Raw genomic sequence first — 17,847 nt, 5'->3', positions numbered from 1 at the left:
CGAAGATTACTGCTGGATCGGTAAAGATTTGCTGCAATGGGGTTAAATCTCCTTAAAGAGAGCGAGATATCCGCGCCTCAGCCTGAAGACACTTTTATTTATTCATTTTATTTTTTTATTTTAATTGTAATTTCATTTGTATTTTCACCAACAATAACTTCTGTTATAAAAAATATTTTGCATATTCACTCATACACACATCCTATTGTTTCAAATTTTTTCCATAATTGTTCGACTTTACCTTCTACTAGCGCTGGGTTCAAATTCACAATAAGTCAATTTTCACCAATTGCAATTAAAAAATAGCATGAGCTTCAAATTTTACAGGTGCAATTCCAGAATATTACTACAAAGTTTCATTCGCAAAATTTGAAACTTCATGATACATTTTTTTTTTAAAGACAGGTAAATATGTGGTCAGCGAGTGTTATTTCTACCTCTTTTTCCTAGAGTCCGGAACAAAAATGACTTCAAAAAAAAAAATTTGAACCAAAATACCCCAACAAAAAATAATGTTACAAAAGTACCTTTAGCGCAGTATAAAGCACTTAACCGTAACGGTACCGTTAAGTGCTTTAGCGCGATTTTTTCTTTGCGCTATAGTAGTTGTCTTCTCTCACCTATCACGCATTTTTTCGCGCTATAACAATTATTCTCTCACCTATAGCGCAGTAAAATACTGCGCTATATCCTTCAACATAAACCCATCGGGTTCCACCACTGGTCCCTCCAGTGGGTTTAAAAAAAAAATAGAAACCGCCATTGACGAAAAAAAAACGAGGTGGTCCCACATCCAAAAACGTCATTTTCTATTAAATTTCGTCCGGAAAGTTTAGATTCTCGGTATATTCAAGTCGAGGAGTAAGATTCTAAGTTCAAATTTTGGGAAAAAGCGACGTAGAACTCGATTAAAATAACTCTACAAAAAATCTTCGATTAAGGTTTTCTACTATGAACTTTTGTTATTATTTTGTTATATACATTATATTCTAAGCATGCTTAACATTTAATCGTTGCTATGTTTCAAAAAAGAATCAATTTTTTTTTTGTTCTTTTTCGGACTGGGCAGTGGCTTTTGACAGTGTTCCGATTTTTTTTTTTTTTTGGGTTTAATACAATATTTGTTAAATGTTTATGAATTGTTAATTTGTTAAATGTTTATGAATTGTTAATTTGTTATATGTTTATGAGTTGTTAATTTGTTAATTATTTATGAATTGTTAATGAATTATTATTTTGTTAAATATTGATTATGAATTTATTAGTTGTTAATTATTGTTTATGAATTAAAAGAAATTGATTGGTAATGAATTATTATGTTGTTAACACTTTGATTGGATGATTGTTATGTATTGTTTTGACATTTTTCGTATTGTGTCATATTGTATAGGACCAAATCAGTGGTTACATAAAATAGGACCTTTCGTCGTTACATAAAAATAATATTAAAGTAACAATCAAAACAAACATTGTATTTAAATTAACAACATAATATAATACAATAGGTAACAACCATCCGTATAAGTTGTAAATGATTATGAATTGTTATCTATATAATTTTAAAAGCGTGAATATATATATGTTAAATAAAAAAAGATTACCTAAAAAAGAATAGGTAAAGTTCTTCTTTTCATAAATACATAAGTTAACGATAAAAATGTAAAGTTTGTAGAAAAATATGTGGTCGACGAATATACTCTTTTAGTCTAATTTTATCGTAGCTGTGTTGGTTATTTGGTCAACTAAAAATATATCACATATTCAAAATAGAGTTCTAAACAAATATTACTGCTGAATTTCGATTCTCAAACTAATTAACTTAACAAGTCTTTGCCATCACATAATTCAAAAGTAATTAACTTAAAAGTCTTTGCCATCACATATGTGTCCTTACTATCACATATTAAATTTACTGCATATCCCACGTTAATTATTCACAAGATATAATACTACATAATTCACATATTCCCTACAAATTATTAATTAGTTAATATAATTTATCTTTCAATTCAAGAATAATGACTAATTTAGTTTTGTACAGACCGGACTCTTTCATGGATCCGAATGTTCCCCCTGGGCCCGATGTTCCCCCGGAGCTCGATGCTCACACGGGGCCCGATGCTCACGCAGGGCCCTCTGTTCACCCGGGACCCTCTGATAGATCAGTATTGTCTTTACAAGACAACCATAGGTCAGACTTATTATGGGTCGGTACCATAGGGATATCTACTAGGCTCCGCCCCCGTAGGCTGCAGAGAGCTTGGACTCTTTTACGCGAGCACCCCCACATCCTCGTGTCTTGGAGATATTGTTTCGGGGTGGCATCTACCGTTGCGTGTCCGTTGGTCGGGTACAGCATGATTGGGCGCTCATCACAGCCATGGTTGAGCGGTGGAGGCCAGAGACACATACCTTCCATCTTCGCACTGGTGAGGCCACAATTACACTTCAGGATGTGGAGGTCCTCTTTGGATTGCGGGTAGATGGAGAGCCATTATACACTCGGTACGAGCCTCCTCCTGGTCGACGTGGGCGACGAGTTGACTAGGCTCACCCACTTCGTGCCGCTGTTGCCCGGGCCGATTTCGGGACGAGTCGGGTTCGGATTATTGCACTCTGCACTTATTTGGAGGGTCTTGATCCGGTTGATGACGGCACCCCGCAGGACGCTGTTGATCGTCATGCCCGTTTGTACCTGCTTATTATATTCGGGGGCATCTTATTCCCGAATTCATAGGGTGCCTTTGTCGGCACGTTATTTGGTTTTCTTGGAGCATCCGCACCGCCCGGGAGACTACAAATGTGTGGGGGGGTTTTTGGCGTATCTTTACAGATGCCTGTGCCGAGCGTCTATTGGTGTTGTCACAGATGTGTGTGGATTTTTTGCTGTTCTCCAGGTAATATTTTAAGTGTGCCTTCCTTTAATGTAGACAAAACTCTTGAAATGACGACTTAAAAATCGTATTTTCTAATATCGGCCGTACGCATGGGCATGGGAGGTGATCTTGCCTTTTCGGCCCGTACCTAGGCATCACCTCGACATTGACATGCCTTATGCGAGGAGGTGGACGGCGGTTTTGATCGGGATGTGGATACGCACCACAGTATTCTACCATTCCGGGACCAGCTTGATCACATGACCGACGATGCGGTAAAACAATTTAAATTTACATTAATAATTTAATTAAACGTCTTTTTGACTTGGTGATCACTGATTTGTATGTATATGTTATGCAGCTATTTATATGGACGCCGTACGCTGCTATATTAGATGGTTTGCCGGCCTTCTGTAGGGGAGTCAGGGGGTTTGGAGGTCGCGGTGTCCATTGATACACCTGGACATCGTAGAGGAGCACATGCCCGAGCGTGTCTTACGACGGCTTGGGCATACACAGTATACCCCCGACGTCCGTCATGAGCTCCGACACTACCGGGACGATCGGGGCCGCCATCGATGATGATTTTCTGGCTTTCATGGATGTTCAGCTCCACCGTTGGGAAAACAGGTTGGGCACTTTAGCTGTGGTCGGCCATTTGACTCCCATTAAGCATTACATGCGCTGGTATCATCAGATCACACGCCGATTGATCTGCAACCCAGCTTTGCGTCCCCCTAGGGATGTAGGATGCTCAGCACTAGCGCCGGCAAGACGAGGCATTGGTAAGTTTATCGTATTTAGATTTATTTAATCGCATTGAATGTTACGTTTTAAAAAATAACATTTTTTTCTGTTGAACACAAATGCATCTAGTGGCCGTACAGCGTTTACGCATGTTGGGGGTTAGAGCATATGCCTTACCCTAGCCATGCGGGGCTTGCGGCGGAGATGGTACGGATATCGGAGGATGGTATCCGGCAGTGCGGCGAGATTAGGCGCGAGGGGAGCCTGTTCCGAGGCCGACTATCGCGGCGGAGAGGACCGGGTGCTCCCGGAGGTGGCGCCGTGCCGGCCGAGAGGACGCCGTGCCGCCGGGGACATCGTGCGCGTAGAGGCCGCGGTCCGCCGCCCGAGAGGACTCGTGGTGGAGGACACCATCGGTAGATGAGGCGGATGAGGCCGATCCCATTCCAGAGGGCGTTCACGGTCTAGTCCATCCGCAGCCGTTCCAGGCCGGTGGCAGCTCACCTGGGGACTCACCTACGTTTACGCCGACGCTCTTGCTTGCTGAGATACCCGGGTCGTCATCACAGTCGAGCCAGAATGCATACATGGAGGAGCGTGATAACGTTGATTGGGCGGCGTTACGCGCTTCATTAGCTGATGAGCGACCTGTGAGGAATTTAGAGGGACCCAAGATTCTTGACTTCGATGAGTTTTTGATCCCGGTTAGTATTTAAAATGCTTATTTGTTCATTTAAATATATATATGTTACTCATTATTTAGTAATATTTTATATTTTAGGATTCGGCGCCCGGCGGTCCACGAGCCACCCACTCGTGCGTTTTCTCATGGGTCCGTCGAGCCGGCGGTGTCTTCCTATATGACCACCGAGCCACGGAGTAAGCTTTTTATTAAAATTTCTTTTATTCAACATAAGGTCAATATTTAATATGTATATTTGATTATTTAAAGTACTTATTTTAAATATGTATGTTACTTATTATTTCGTTATTTTGATATTTTAGGATTCGGCGCCAGTGGGTCCACAGGAGCGACCCATTCAGGAGCATTCTCGTCAGCCTGCCGAGGCAGAGGTGTCTTCTCATGAGACTACCGAGGCGCATGTAAGTTTTTTACTTAAAACTACTTTTATTCAATATAAGGTATATATTTATTTAATTTTTATAACCTTTACTTGGACTTCGAACAACATCTCGTCCAGGAGACTACCTCATATTCACCACCACACCCATCTGAGGAGCCTACAGACCCATCTCGGAGCCTACTCGGGCGACCGTTGACACACGAGTTTGATTAAATAAATAACGTTAATGTATTCAATATAAATAAGAAATGGTATTAATTATTATATACTTTTCAGGTTCATCCTTCGGCGCCTGAGGTGGCGACTCCCGACGAGGAAGAGGTCGAGTTTCCAGACCTAGCTCAGCCTGAGGTTCTGAGCGTGCCAGCGGGAACAGATCCCAAGAAGAAGCACGTTCTAGTCAAGGGCGCACGGGCCAGGGGAAGAGGAGATGATCATGACTTGGAGCGCCCGGTTATTAAGAGGAAGAAGGACGATGGAGATGATGGCGAGGGCGGTGGGGATGGCATGAGCCTTAGGCCTAGGGGTAGTCTCCGGCATACTACATGTGGGACCCATCCTCGATAGTGTATATACATTAGTGTTATACAATTTATCGTAAATATTATATATTTTTGGCATATTTATACATATTATCTTAATTTTTATTATTGTTTATAGTTTCATATCCTAAATTGATAAAAAAAAAAAAAAAAAAAAAAGGTGACACGTTCGAAATAAAGTTAAGCATTAATTTAAAAATAAGACGAAATCCTAAAAGATAAATAACGTAAAGCTAATGACTACAAGTCTTCAAACAAAAAGGGACTTCGAGCACTTTTCAACCACTAAAACGACAATCCAAAGTATTGTGTATTCTTTATGTATTAAGCCTATCTTATTAATTGTACAAATATAAGTAGGGTTCTATATAAAATATTGAAGTTCCGAGTCTCAAAGCATGATTAATATACGGCTAAACTACGTAAAAAGGAGTGAAAATGTAAGTTGGAAAATGGCGGACTACTATAGCGCAGTAAAATAATGCGCTATAGATAAAACCCAACTATCTATAGCGCAGTAAAATACTGCGTTATAGGTGAGAGAAGACAACTACTATAGCGCAGTAAAATACTGCGCTAAAGCACTTAACGGTACCGTTACGGTTAAGTGCTTTAGCGCAGTATTTTACTGCGCTAAAGGTACTTTTGTTACATTTTTTTTTATTGGGGTATTTTGGTTCAAACAATTTTTTTTTTAAGGCATTTTTGTTCCGGACTCTTTTTCCTACCTCTCACAATCCCCAATCCTTCAAAAGGAAACAGAAAAAGGAACTAAGGGGTCGTTTGGTGCATGGTATAGGCTGGGATATCCCAGCACTAATTTTTTGTACCGTGTTTGGTAGGAGGTATAAATTTATCCAAATTTATCCTGGGATAAATTTATACCTCCTACCAAACATGGTACAAAATGAAGCCTTGGTGGGATATCCCACCTTGTCCCACTTATCCTGGGATTATTTTATCTCAGATGGGATAAAATAATTCCAAGAAATAAGATAAATTAGTTCCGAGATTATAATCCCAGGATAATTTTGGCTAACTACCGAATGACGGCTAAAAGTCTTGCTTGTAGCAAATTGAAGCATTTGTAATTGGCAATAATTTCTAGGAGTATTTGATTTCCCTGAAAAGTTTTACCATGCGTGATGTATGCCACGTAATACTTGTGTGAGGGCTCCTTAAGTGACAAGTGTTACTGTGGCCCCCAATATCTAGAACAATTTCACCTACCCCATCTCCTCCATTCTTTAACAGTTCTGATTTAATTTCTGCACAGAGAAACTATTCCACATAACCACCCCATTGACCCACACCATTCATAGTCCAAACACCGCCTAAAACAGTTAAAAAAGAAAAAGAAAAAACGAATCTCCCATTGTCACTATCTCATGCACCATTTCATTCAAGAACAATGCCCGAAACCAACTCACTGCCAAAGAACAACCTCGCAAGATCGAAAACCAGCTTCCGAACACTTCACGACCAACCACATAACTGTAATGGTGGTGGTTTAATTTCCTTAGTTTTCTTTTTGACAGTTAGAGGGATCTTGGGCTTGGAGGTGCCCCCACGAGTTTTTCCATATAATAATATTGGTATTGTTTTTCTTAAAACATAGAAAAAATTATAAGTAATTTATAGTAAAAAGTCAATAATTTCTGAAGAAGAAAGAAGCAACAGGTGAAAGAGGAGAAAGGCCAATATAATTATGCTCTATTATGATCAATATAAGACTCGATTTGTTTAATATTAAGGAAATTCGATGAGCACATATCGGACTGCTCTAATTTTTGTTTCTTCCGCTTAGGCCTATACCAGTTCACCTAGTACTAGCAACTTTATTGATCGGATTAAGACGTCTTAAACCTATTTTAGTATGGAATTGGTTTCCAAGCTATGTAATGAAACTTAGGGATGGATCTACGTGTACGCTAAAGTCATGTTCGGCCGAGTTCGATCATTAGTTTTGATCTAAATTTTATATTTATGTTAAGAAAATCACTTAATTTGTATATATAATCTATCAAGAACCCGATACACTAAAAAAAATTATAATTTAGAACTCATAAATTTAAAATCATGATCATCCTTTGATGGAAGTATATATCGTAGATTTAACCAAATTAAATAAATGTTGTGTCTTTTCTATTTTGTTCCATGTATGATTTTTCCCGTACTAATTTATTTTTGTCATTATCTTTCTTTGTTTTAATTTTTCCTCTTTTCAATATTTATAATAAGATCCGTACTATTTGAAAAACAAGATACTGTATCAGTATGAGATTCTGTCACCACAGTCCACAAATGTTGCAACTATATAGTATATACCATGTGGCCCGATGTGTAAATTTAAAAATTGGAGGTAAATTGTTCATGTAATTATAATTCATTGTGTCGTTCTCAGAGATATTGATCTGAAAATTGGAGAGAATGTTCTCCGACAAGTTTATCAAAAAAGATTTGTCTCTTAAATATAAAGAGAAGAAGAGATGACATTATTTGAATTCATTCACATAAAAATGGCTCTAATAACGTATTTTAATTAAAAAAGAATAATAACGTGCCCCTTTTTACTAATACTTGCCAAGTATTGGGCAAAAATAAGAAAGGGCAGAGAAGACAGTTTACGCTTGAAACTCAAGGGATTTTTTTTTTTTTTTAATCACTCGGTATTTAAAATTTACTAACCCGATTAATACAGATTTACGTTCAGAAAATTTGGCTAAGCAGCAGAGCCATCAGGTATTAGTTTCATCATTGTTGACGTATACATTTAAACCAAACGTTTAGGAGAGTTTTGACCTTTTAAAAAGAAAATATTTAAGAAACAAAACATCACATTTTTTTTCTATTTAGGTTTGTGAATAATGCATTCAAGTTGATACGTGGCACATATTTTAATAACTAATTAAAACAATACATCACTCATCTAACTCGTTAAATTTTGGAAAGATGCGCATTTATGGATCCAAATTGACAGCTATAGTTTTGTGATTGAAATTTTAAAAAGAATCTTTAGACTTCATGAAAACAAAGAAACCAAAAAATTCCATAACCAGAAAATATAAAACTACCGAGAATATTGTGGACAAAAACTATCTGTTTGATTTTGAAGAGGGCAGTTCACTCTCAACCCTTTATTTAGGTATAAATATAGTTACTTGTTGACGTTTAGATAATAATAAAAGTAAAGCTTAAATAATAAAATACCACAGTGAGAAAACTTAAATATTAAAGCTTAAGGACCTCCCCTCAGGTTTCTTTGAAATCAAAGGGAAGTTTGTGTTATTAAGCAAAACCGAGAAGAGGTAACCGTAATATCATAAATCACGAGAGAAATTAGTGTTACGAAGAATCAAAATAAGGGAGGTAACCGTAATATCGTAACCAACAAGAGATGTTAGTGGTACTAAAGCAAAACCTGAGAAGAGTTCTATGAAATTATTCCTAAAGCTTATTTAAGTTTGTTGAATGATTGCAGGTTCCTAATTGCAGCAACAGGACACCTACTAACAAACTACATTTATCGTAAAGCAAACTCGTTGCACACCACCTATCTAGCCATGGAAGGACCTTGCTTCAAATGTATAAGCTAGGAAAGAAGATGCTTTTTTAGAAAAAATCACCTGCATCAATACCAGAATTTAATTTTATTTAAAAAATAAAATGAAATAAAAACTGGTAACAAGAAACTGTTGGAAAAAATGACCTTGAATTGGACCAAAGAGGTTATGATCACCCATGTCTGGCCCAGACACATATGGGGTAAATTGGTTCATGTCCACACTCTCACTTTACTTGTAATGACCGCCCCAATTTTATTCCCAACCCACCCATTTGAATAAGTAACCTTCACAAGTAGGTGTTTGAGCGTGCAATATGAAATCATGATTTCATATTTGATTTTCAAATCTATATTTATTTATGTAATTTGCACAAAATTTCAACTTCAACTTCGTATCATGATTTCAAATCTCAAATTCTCCAAAAAGGTTTAATTTGAGATTTCAAAATTTTAAAATGTAGAACTTGACCCATAAGTTTATATTTTATAAAAAAGATTCATAAGTTGGTAGATATATTTACCAACCATTTTTGTCAAATATTAAAAGATCGGCAAGTTGATAGTATATCAAGAGATTGTCAATACCATGCGGGAGGATTATATTAAGGAATAATTTCACTACAAGTCATGCTCAATTTTACTTTTTATTGAACGAAAGTTCGATAAATTGATGTTGTGTTTTTTAGAAAGGCCTTCTAGTGTATTAGTTTTGTTTATGACCTATGATTTGCTTATTTGGTAAAATTGTATAAGAATTAAAAAGTTTTTATAGTTTTCACAACTTGTGGGTTTTTAAATTTATGAGAAAAAATACAACTTAAGAAATTCAAATTACATGTCCAAACGGCTCCAAAGTCATTTTTTAACCTCTGTAACTTAAAAATAATTATTATTATTATGAAGTCCCAAATTTTATAGGTAAAACTCCGTTTCATTCATTGATTAGAGACTCTATAATAGTGCCTATTGGGGGTGTACATGGACCGGATTGGTTCGGATTTTACAAATATCAAACTAAATCAATGGTGTCTGGTTTTTAAATCCATAAATCAAACCAAACCAATAAAGCCGGGTTTTTCAATTTCAATTTTTCTTGGGTTTTCTCGGATTTTTCGAATTTGTTGTTGTTGTTATTTTTTTTTTTTTTTTTTTTTGGGTCGATGCTAAGCATCTTACAATAGCATTTGCTTGACCAAAAAATGAAAAACGACCCTTTTTCTCTCTGTTCGGTTTATTTTTTATTTTTAGTTACAATCTGTTCAATATTTTGTAATTGGAACAGAGGGATTCAGCAATAACATCAGCAATAACATCAACAGTTGCTTTTCTGCTCAATTGGTTGTCCCTTGATTTGAACTGTGCTACCTGTCTTCTTGGTTCTAGTGGGTTGGTTACCCATTTTTTCTTGATCTCTTGCTGGTCATTAACAAAAAATTCTTTTTTCCAAGTCAAACATGCACATCCACTCATGACAACATTAAAATGTAAATGTCACACTTGTTGGATAATTATTGTCTTAGACAAAACAAAAATATAGCAAATATAAGAATCCACCTTAGAATTCATAGAGTAATACTCCAAATCATGTAAACTATTACAACTGTAAAGGAATAAAGTTCGTTTTGGTTTGGACTTTTTGTAATTAGCCGGACATCTATAGGTAATACTAGATGGCCTATGCCCGTGCTGCGCACGGGCCCAACACTTCGGATTATAGTGTATCTATGTATATGTAGTTGTGTTTATATATATATATATATACACACACACACTATGTTCAAAATACGATTAATATAACATTGTAGTTTGTGCTTCGTATCTAAAATTTTATTATATTCGTGCTTGCTATGAAAATTTATTAATATTTTTTAAAAGAGAAGACTTGCTTAAAAGAAAACTATTTTCCTTTCTTTGAGATAAAATAATAGCAATATTTAAGCATCAGTTGATACTTTCAATTTTAATTCGATTAATTTAAAGGTGTAAAATACTTATTATTTTTTATCAAATTTTGATTTGGATAATTCTAATTCAAATTATTAAATTAATTTTACATGTTTAAAACCAAACAAAGTAGAAATTGTTTTCTATTTAAACGAAGAAATGCTATTTTTTAATTTTTGGTAAATATTCTCGGTTTAGCTCATTTTACTTGTCATGTTGTATTTTGCATGATTTTTTAAGGAAACGTGAATTAGAATTATAATTTGACTAATTTACCTTATTCATTATTTGATCTTCATTTGATATTAATCTCTTTTCACATTTATTAGAGTAAGAATAAAAATAAAAAAGTAACTAAATTGTATCTTATTTTTTAAATATATATATTTTAAGTATATTTATTTTAGTAAACATAACAAATAAATGACATGGCGGAATAGCAAATACAGCAATTAAATATTTTGAAGAAAAGTAATAATATGGGGTCCATGTTTTTTGCTGTGTAATAATTTCATTTGCTCCCACTAATGGCTTAATATGCATGTGACAATGAATCCACTATTATTGACTTGATGGGGATACTTTAAGAATTACATGAATATTGTCTGATTTTTTAATATATGGGGTGCACGTTTTTTTTCTTTTAATATGGGGTCCACTTTTTTTTTCATGAGTTTGGAGAAGGTGGGGTCCACTTTTTTTTTTCATGAGTTTGGAGAGGGTGGGGTCCACTTTATTTTTTTAATATTGCTTGGCGTTTTTAGTGTGGGGTCCACTTTTTTTTTTTTTTTTTTTTTTTTTAAGAGGATGACGACGAATCACGCGTAAAACCGACGTTTATATAGAAGAAAAATAGAAATATAATAAAGTATTTCTATCTACTTTTTAGAAGAGTTGGTAATATAAAGTATAAAATGTCATTTTTTTGCCCTTAAATAAAAAAGTGGGACCGAACACGGACGACGATTTTGCCTCTATAAACCGGCTCTTCTATATAGTAGTAAGTAATAGTAAAGTAATACATATAATTTTTTTATCAAATTTTGATTTGGATAATTCTAATTCAAATTATTATATTAATTTTACATGTTTAAAATGAAACAAAGTAGAAATTTGATTTTCTATTTAAATGAATAACTTCTATTTTTTAATTTTTAGTAAATATTTTTTGTTTAACTCATTTTACTTGTCATGTTGCTTTTTACACGGGTTTTTAAGGAAACGTCAATTAGAATTAGAATTTCACTAATTTACCTTATTAATTATTTGATCTCCATTTAATATTATTTTTTCTTTTATGACATTAATCTCTTTTCACATTTATTAGAGTAAGGAAAAAATGAAAAAGTAATTAAATTCTATCTTATTTTAATATATAAGTATTTTAAGTATGTTGCTGTACAATAATTTCATTTGCTCCCACTAATGGGTTGATACGCATGTGACAATGAATACATCATTATTGAATTAATTGTTTGATTTTTTAATATAGGATGCACTCTTTTTTTTTTACATTTTTTGTTTTTTTTAATATGGGATTCACTTTTTTTTTTTAATATTGCTTGATTTTGTTAATATGGGGTCCACTTTTTTTTCCCCGTGAGTTTGGAGGTGGTGGGTTCGACTTTTTTTTCTTCTTTTTTTTTTTTTAATATTGGTTGGTGTTTAATATGGGGCCCACAATTTTTTTTTTAATATTGATTGGTGTTTAATATGGGGCCCACAATTTTTTTTTAAAATATTAGTTGGTGTTTAATATGAGACCCACAATTTTATTTTATTTTTTTTAGATTGGAACGGACGACCAAAAAGTTGAGCCAACCGGCTCTTCTATATAGTACAAATGGGTTAAAAATATAAGCCAAACCTGATGTCAAAATATTATGAAGCTAAAACTTTGATTAGTATAAAAACATTCATAAATTATATATGTATAAGATCATTAAAAATTGGGATACGTATAATCTGGTTGGTTTGGCCTCGATTTAATTTTTTTTAGTTAAAATCAAATCAAACCTATTATGATCGGATTTTTTTCTCAATACCAACCCAAACCACTAATCGAATTTTTCTTCGGGTTTGATTTGGTTTGTCGGTTTGGTGCAGTTTATTGATTTCCTTTGTACAACCCTAGTGCCTATTGTTCAAAGATAAGAAAATGATTAGTGAGTGTCGTTTCTATAGCTTGCACATTGATCCAAAAATTTGGAAGGTTAAATTAATTCATAACATAGCAAGTTCTAGAGGTAAATGAAATTTTATCTCTGAAATTTAAGACTTCATGACATTGGTTCTTTCTTTAACAAATATGATATGAGATTTTTTTAAAAAAAAAAAAAATTAACCCATAAACGCTATTTCTACCCCGTGAACACCCACTCAGATCACATTGTAATTGATGAATAGTGACTCCTTACCACAAGTGAGCAACTTTACTGACCCAATTTTTGGGATTTTAGACAAAAATACTGTCCAAAAAAAAAGGAACAGAAGTATCTTTTGCGCACAAATTTTGTGCGCAATAGGACTTAACTGTAACGATCACCGTTAAGTCTTATTGTGCACTACTTTTGTGCGCAATAGGGGTTAGTTTTATTTCCCCACAATTTGTATAATTTCAAAGTTTTGAAATTCATATTTTTTTTATACTTTGACTAAAGATTAGTCATGTTTCAAAATTTCGGAATATCAATATTTTATATAGGACCTCATATCTTTTTCTGCAAACAATAATGTAAGCTTAATACATTAAGTATACCTAAATGTTTGGATAGTCATTTTAGGAGTTGTAAAGTGCCCCGAAGTAAGTTATGTTTGGAAACTTGTTATCGTTAGATTTAAGTGTTTTATTTTATAAGGTTTTGATTTAAGCAGTTTATTATTTAGTCAAGACATTACTTTATTTCGAATATGTCGAGATTTGTTTCATAATTAATTTAGGACGTCGCACGAGTTATTAGTAAACGATAATAAAAACTAAGATAACTAATTATCATTAAGAAAATAATACCAAAAAAATATAATATTAACATAAAATGTATCGCGCACTACCCACTACCCAGCCTTTTTTTTTTTTTTAATTTGTTAATTATCTGATTAGTTAATTGTTAATTATTTATTAAAAATTTGCTAATTTTTAATTATTTGTTAATTGTTTGATTATAAGAAAATATTCTAATCTCCTAATAATATCTTTATTTGTTAATTATCTAATTGAAAAGAAGTAAGGTACTCTAATTGAAAAGAAGTAAGGTACGTGGAGTCGGTTGAGTAGGCACCGGGTGCCAGTCATGACCCTCCGGTTCAGGTCGTGACACAAGGAAACGAACTAAGGTTACTCTAAAGGCTCCGCATGTGGGACCCATTAGAGATTGTATATATGTAAATAAATTATACATTTTATGTTAATATTATATTTTTTTGATATTATTTTCTTAATGATAATTAGTTATCTTAGTCCTTATTATCTTTTATTATTAACTGGTGCGACGTCCTAAATTAATATGAAAATAATCTCAACATATTCGAAATAACGTAATACCTTGACTAATTAATAAAATGCTTAAATTAAAACCTTATAAAATAAAACACTTAAACCTAACAACAACAAGTTTCAAACAAAATTTACTTCAGGGCACTTTACAACTCTAAAACTATAATCTAAATATTTAGATATACTTAATGTATTGAGCCTACATTATTATTTGTGCTCAAAAGATGCTTTTGTTACTTTTTTTTTTATTTTTTTTTTAGCATTATTTTTGTGTAAAAGGCCCAAAGGTGGGTCAGTAAAGTTGCGCACTCTCCTTACCACCGTCCTATCTTTAAGTTAAAGTCAAATTTTGTTTTCACTCTGATTCTTTTTTCTACTCCCTTTGGTGTTCTCCTTTTCTTTTTAATCTATCCCAAAAAAATTATCTCTTTATATTTAAAAATAATTTAACTTTATGAGATAATTTATAGTCATATAAATATCTGAGATTTATTTTGGATCACACATTTTAAAAGTCTTCTTTTATTTCTTAAACTTTATGTCAAGTCAAAAGAGGATAATTTTTTTGAGACGGAGAGAGTTATTCTTTTCTTATTCAAAAAAATAATACAGTAATGTTACTATTCACTATAAATATGCAACAAGTTATAAAATGCGAGCCAAACTAACATGAATCCTCCTCCCTTCTCCGCATATTATACCGCTATTAATTCACTTTTCTCCCACATTCCCTCTTCACTCTCTTCCCCATAAAAAACAAAAACAGATAGATCAATACACTCACATTTCTTCATTTCAGTGACAGAAACTACACCACCAAGAATGTAAGTATTGAAAATAATATACATTGCCATGGCCATTACTCTTCACTAAATAAAGTACTATTTTATACACTGTGTGCATTAATATATACAGAAAAAAAAAAACAGAGCAAATGAACCAGTCAAGAATCTGATGGTTTCAAGAATAAAACACTAGCAGTATACACACACACATATATATAGTACTCCATATATCAAGCTCCATCTTCATCCTCATCATAACAGAAAATACAGTACTATCCACCCCCCACCCCTCGCACCACCCCACCCCACACCCACCCACCTCCATATAGTGTTGTTCAGGTGCTGCAATTTTTCAGAGTACTAAACCAACCAACCCCACCCCCATTTCATGTTTTCCGTATGTTATTTGTACATATTTAGTTCCACAAAATAATACTAGTAATAGTATCCAACTCTTTTCTTGCTTATCTCAGCTTCTTATTATTATTCACACGCATCATCATCATCATCATAATATTCATTCTTCATTTTCTTCTTTTCTCACTTCCTTATGAGAAGATTATTATTATCATCATCATTCCTATCAAAACCTCATCACTCTCGTCTTCTCCATTCCAACCATCACAAAAACTTCAAATTCCTTCAAAATGCCAAATGTGTCCACAACAACAACAACAACATATCCAATATAGTCCCGACAATGGGGTCATAAACAATAGGATGTCGACATGCGAACCTTAACTTACCTAAATTTCAACGACGAAAAACAAAATCGTCTTAATAATGGGTGCTACAGGTTATGGTAAATCAAAACTCTCAATCGACCTAGCCACTAATTATTTCCCATCAGAAATAATTAATTCAGACAAAATCCAAATCCTTAAAGGCCTCAATATTACAACAAACAAAATCTCAATACAAGAACAAAACAACATCGTTCATCATTTACTCGGTGAGTATGAATTTTCGTTTTCCGATTTTACCCCTTCAGATTTCAGGTTTGAAGCTAATAAAAGAATTTCCGACATCATTAATCGAAACAAACTCCCATTAATAGTTGGTGGGTCCAATTCATTTATCTACTCTTTATTATTAAACCGGTTTAACCCGAGTTTAGATGTATTCGATGAGTTAAACCCGGTTCAGTGTATATCAAAAGAGCTCCGGTTTAACTGTTGTTTCATCTGGGTTGATGTTAAAACTCCGGTTTTAAATCAGTATTTAGACAAAAGAGTTGATGAAATGATGAAAACCGGAATGTACGAGGAATTAGAAGAGTTTTTCAAGGAAAACGGGTTTGGTTCCGGGTCGGGTCGGGTTGCCGGGTTGTGGAAAGCGATAGGGGTACCGGAAATGGAAGGGTATTTTAGGAAAAAGAAGAGTTACGAGGAAGCGTTGAATGAGATTAAGGAGAATACGAGGTTGTTAGCGGAAAAGCAGATGTGGAAGATCGGACGGTTGAGAGAAGCTGGGTGGGACCTACAGAGAATTGATGCCACGGAAGCATTTAAAGCAGCGATGATGACGTCAGTGTCGCCGGAGGAAAGTAATAAGGTTCAGGCAAGGGTAATATGGGAAAGAGATGTTTTGATACCAAGCATGAATATTGTGAAACATTTTTTGTTGGAGTAGGTTTGGTTTTTCCAGCTAATTACAGCTCTTCTAAATTCTCCTCCCCCCTACCCCCTCTCTTCCCGCCCCCTGTTTTTAATCAATTTTGAGAAACTTTTTTTTTTTTTAATTATATAAGGGTAGGAAAAGGGGACTATAACGTGAGGATTCGAATTCTCAGTTAGATGAAAGATCAGGTAGCCAAGCTACTGAGCTGCTGGATGGATCCTGTATGAAAGAAAAGCATATGAAATGAGGCTGACGAAAAAAGGGAGTGAAGTGGCGACCAGTTTTGACGGCTTTATTTTGATCTGCTAACTTATTACGTAAATATAAGAAAAAAATGAAAGAAAAATCAAGAAACATAGTCTTTGTATTTCTCTTCTATAATTCCTTTTTGTTTTCTCTTTTTTGTGTTTTTTGAGTGAGTTGAAAACTTGGCATGATATAAAGTGGGGATTTGAAAAGTTACAGTAATATCTCCTGTTGTATTTTTGAGTAAGTAAAAGAAGAGAGGATTAATGATTTTGTCGAATTGGGTACGGAGTAGATCTTTCGTGCAAAGCTGTGAATGGAAATTACATGATTAGGAAAATTAAGTGTTGTTACTCAAAAAGATGTTGCATTGTTTTCTATTCTGTCAAAATTAAAAAACCATGGTTCTTGCTCAACTGAAAACAATACACCAAAATGGGTATCTCTTACATGTGATTTACTATTTAACCAGAATTAATTATAAGCATGTATATTTACTGTTCCAACTTTGTTGGTTTTCTCATTGAAGCTTATTAAAATTGGAATAAACAATTTTTTTTTAATAGAATATGATTTTACGATCACATTAAGCTACTTATATATCTGCAATGAGGAGGAGTTAAAGATTTTGAAGGTTTGACCCAAAATGCCAAAAAAGAATGTACTACCTTTTCAAATTTTAGGATCTTAACGCTCATTCTAACTCGTCACACATCTGAGCATATATAGTACTATACATCGCCACCATGCATAGTGATCTGTAACACAAATTTTCTCGACGTTTCTTTTTATTTAGTATGTCAAAAGAATTCAATAATTTATATCCAACAAAAAAGATTTGTTTCTACCATACTATTGTATAATATTGCAACAAAGGGTATTCAATTGACCACATTACAGTACCTAGCTAGCTTCGCCCTGTAAAACCAACAAAATATATTAAG

The 17,847-nt window shown here is 34.0% G+C and overlaps 1 protein-coding gene across 1 annotated transcript; it reads left to right on the top strand.

Annotated features, from left to right (window-relative positions):
- The first annotated feature begins 3,414 nt into the window (after window positions 1-3,414).
- On the top strand, window positions 3,415-17,110 carry LOC132066166 (adenylate isopentenyltransferase-like). The gene is made up of 5 exons (XM_059459532.1): window positions 3,415-3,661; window positions 4,074-4,273; window positions 4,629-4,697; window positions 4,985-5,101; window positions 15,800-17,110. The coding sequence occupies exons 1-5, from the start codon at window positions 3,415-3,417 to the stop codon at window positions 16,667-16,669; spliced, it is 1,503 nt and encodes a 500-aa protein (XP_059315515.1). The 3' UTR covers window positions 16,670-17,110.
- Window positions 17,111-17,847: the final 737 nt, after the last annotated feature.

This window comes from Lycium ferocissimum, chromosome 8 (assembly GCF_029784015.1).
Source record: "Lycium ferocissimum isolate CSIRO_LF1 chromosome 8, AGI_CSIRO_Lferr_CH_V1, whole genome shotgun sequence".
Classification (NCBI taxonomy): domain Eukaryota; kingdom Viridiplantae; phylum Streptophyta; class Magnoliopsida; order Solanales; family Solanaceae; genus Lycium; species Lycium ferocissimum.
The sequence above is the reverse complement of the archived record's forward strand: the minus strand, read 5'-3'. Positions and strand labels throughout refer to the sequence as shown.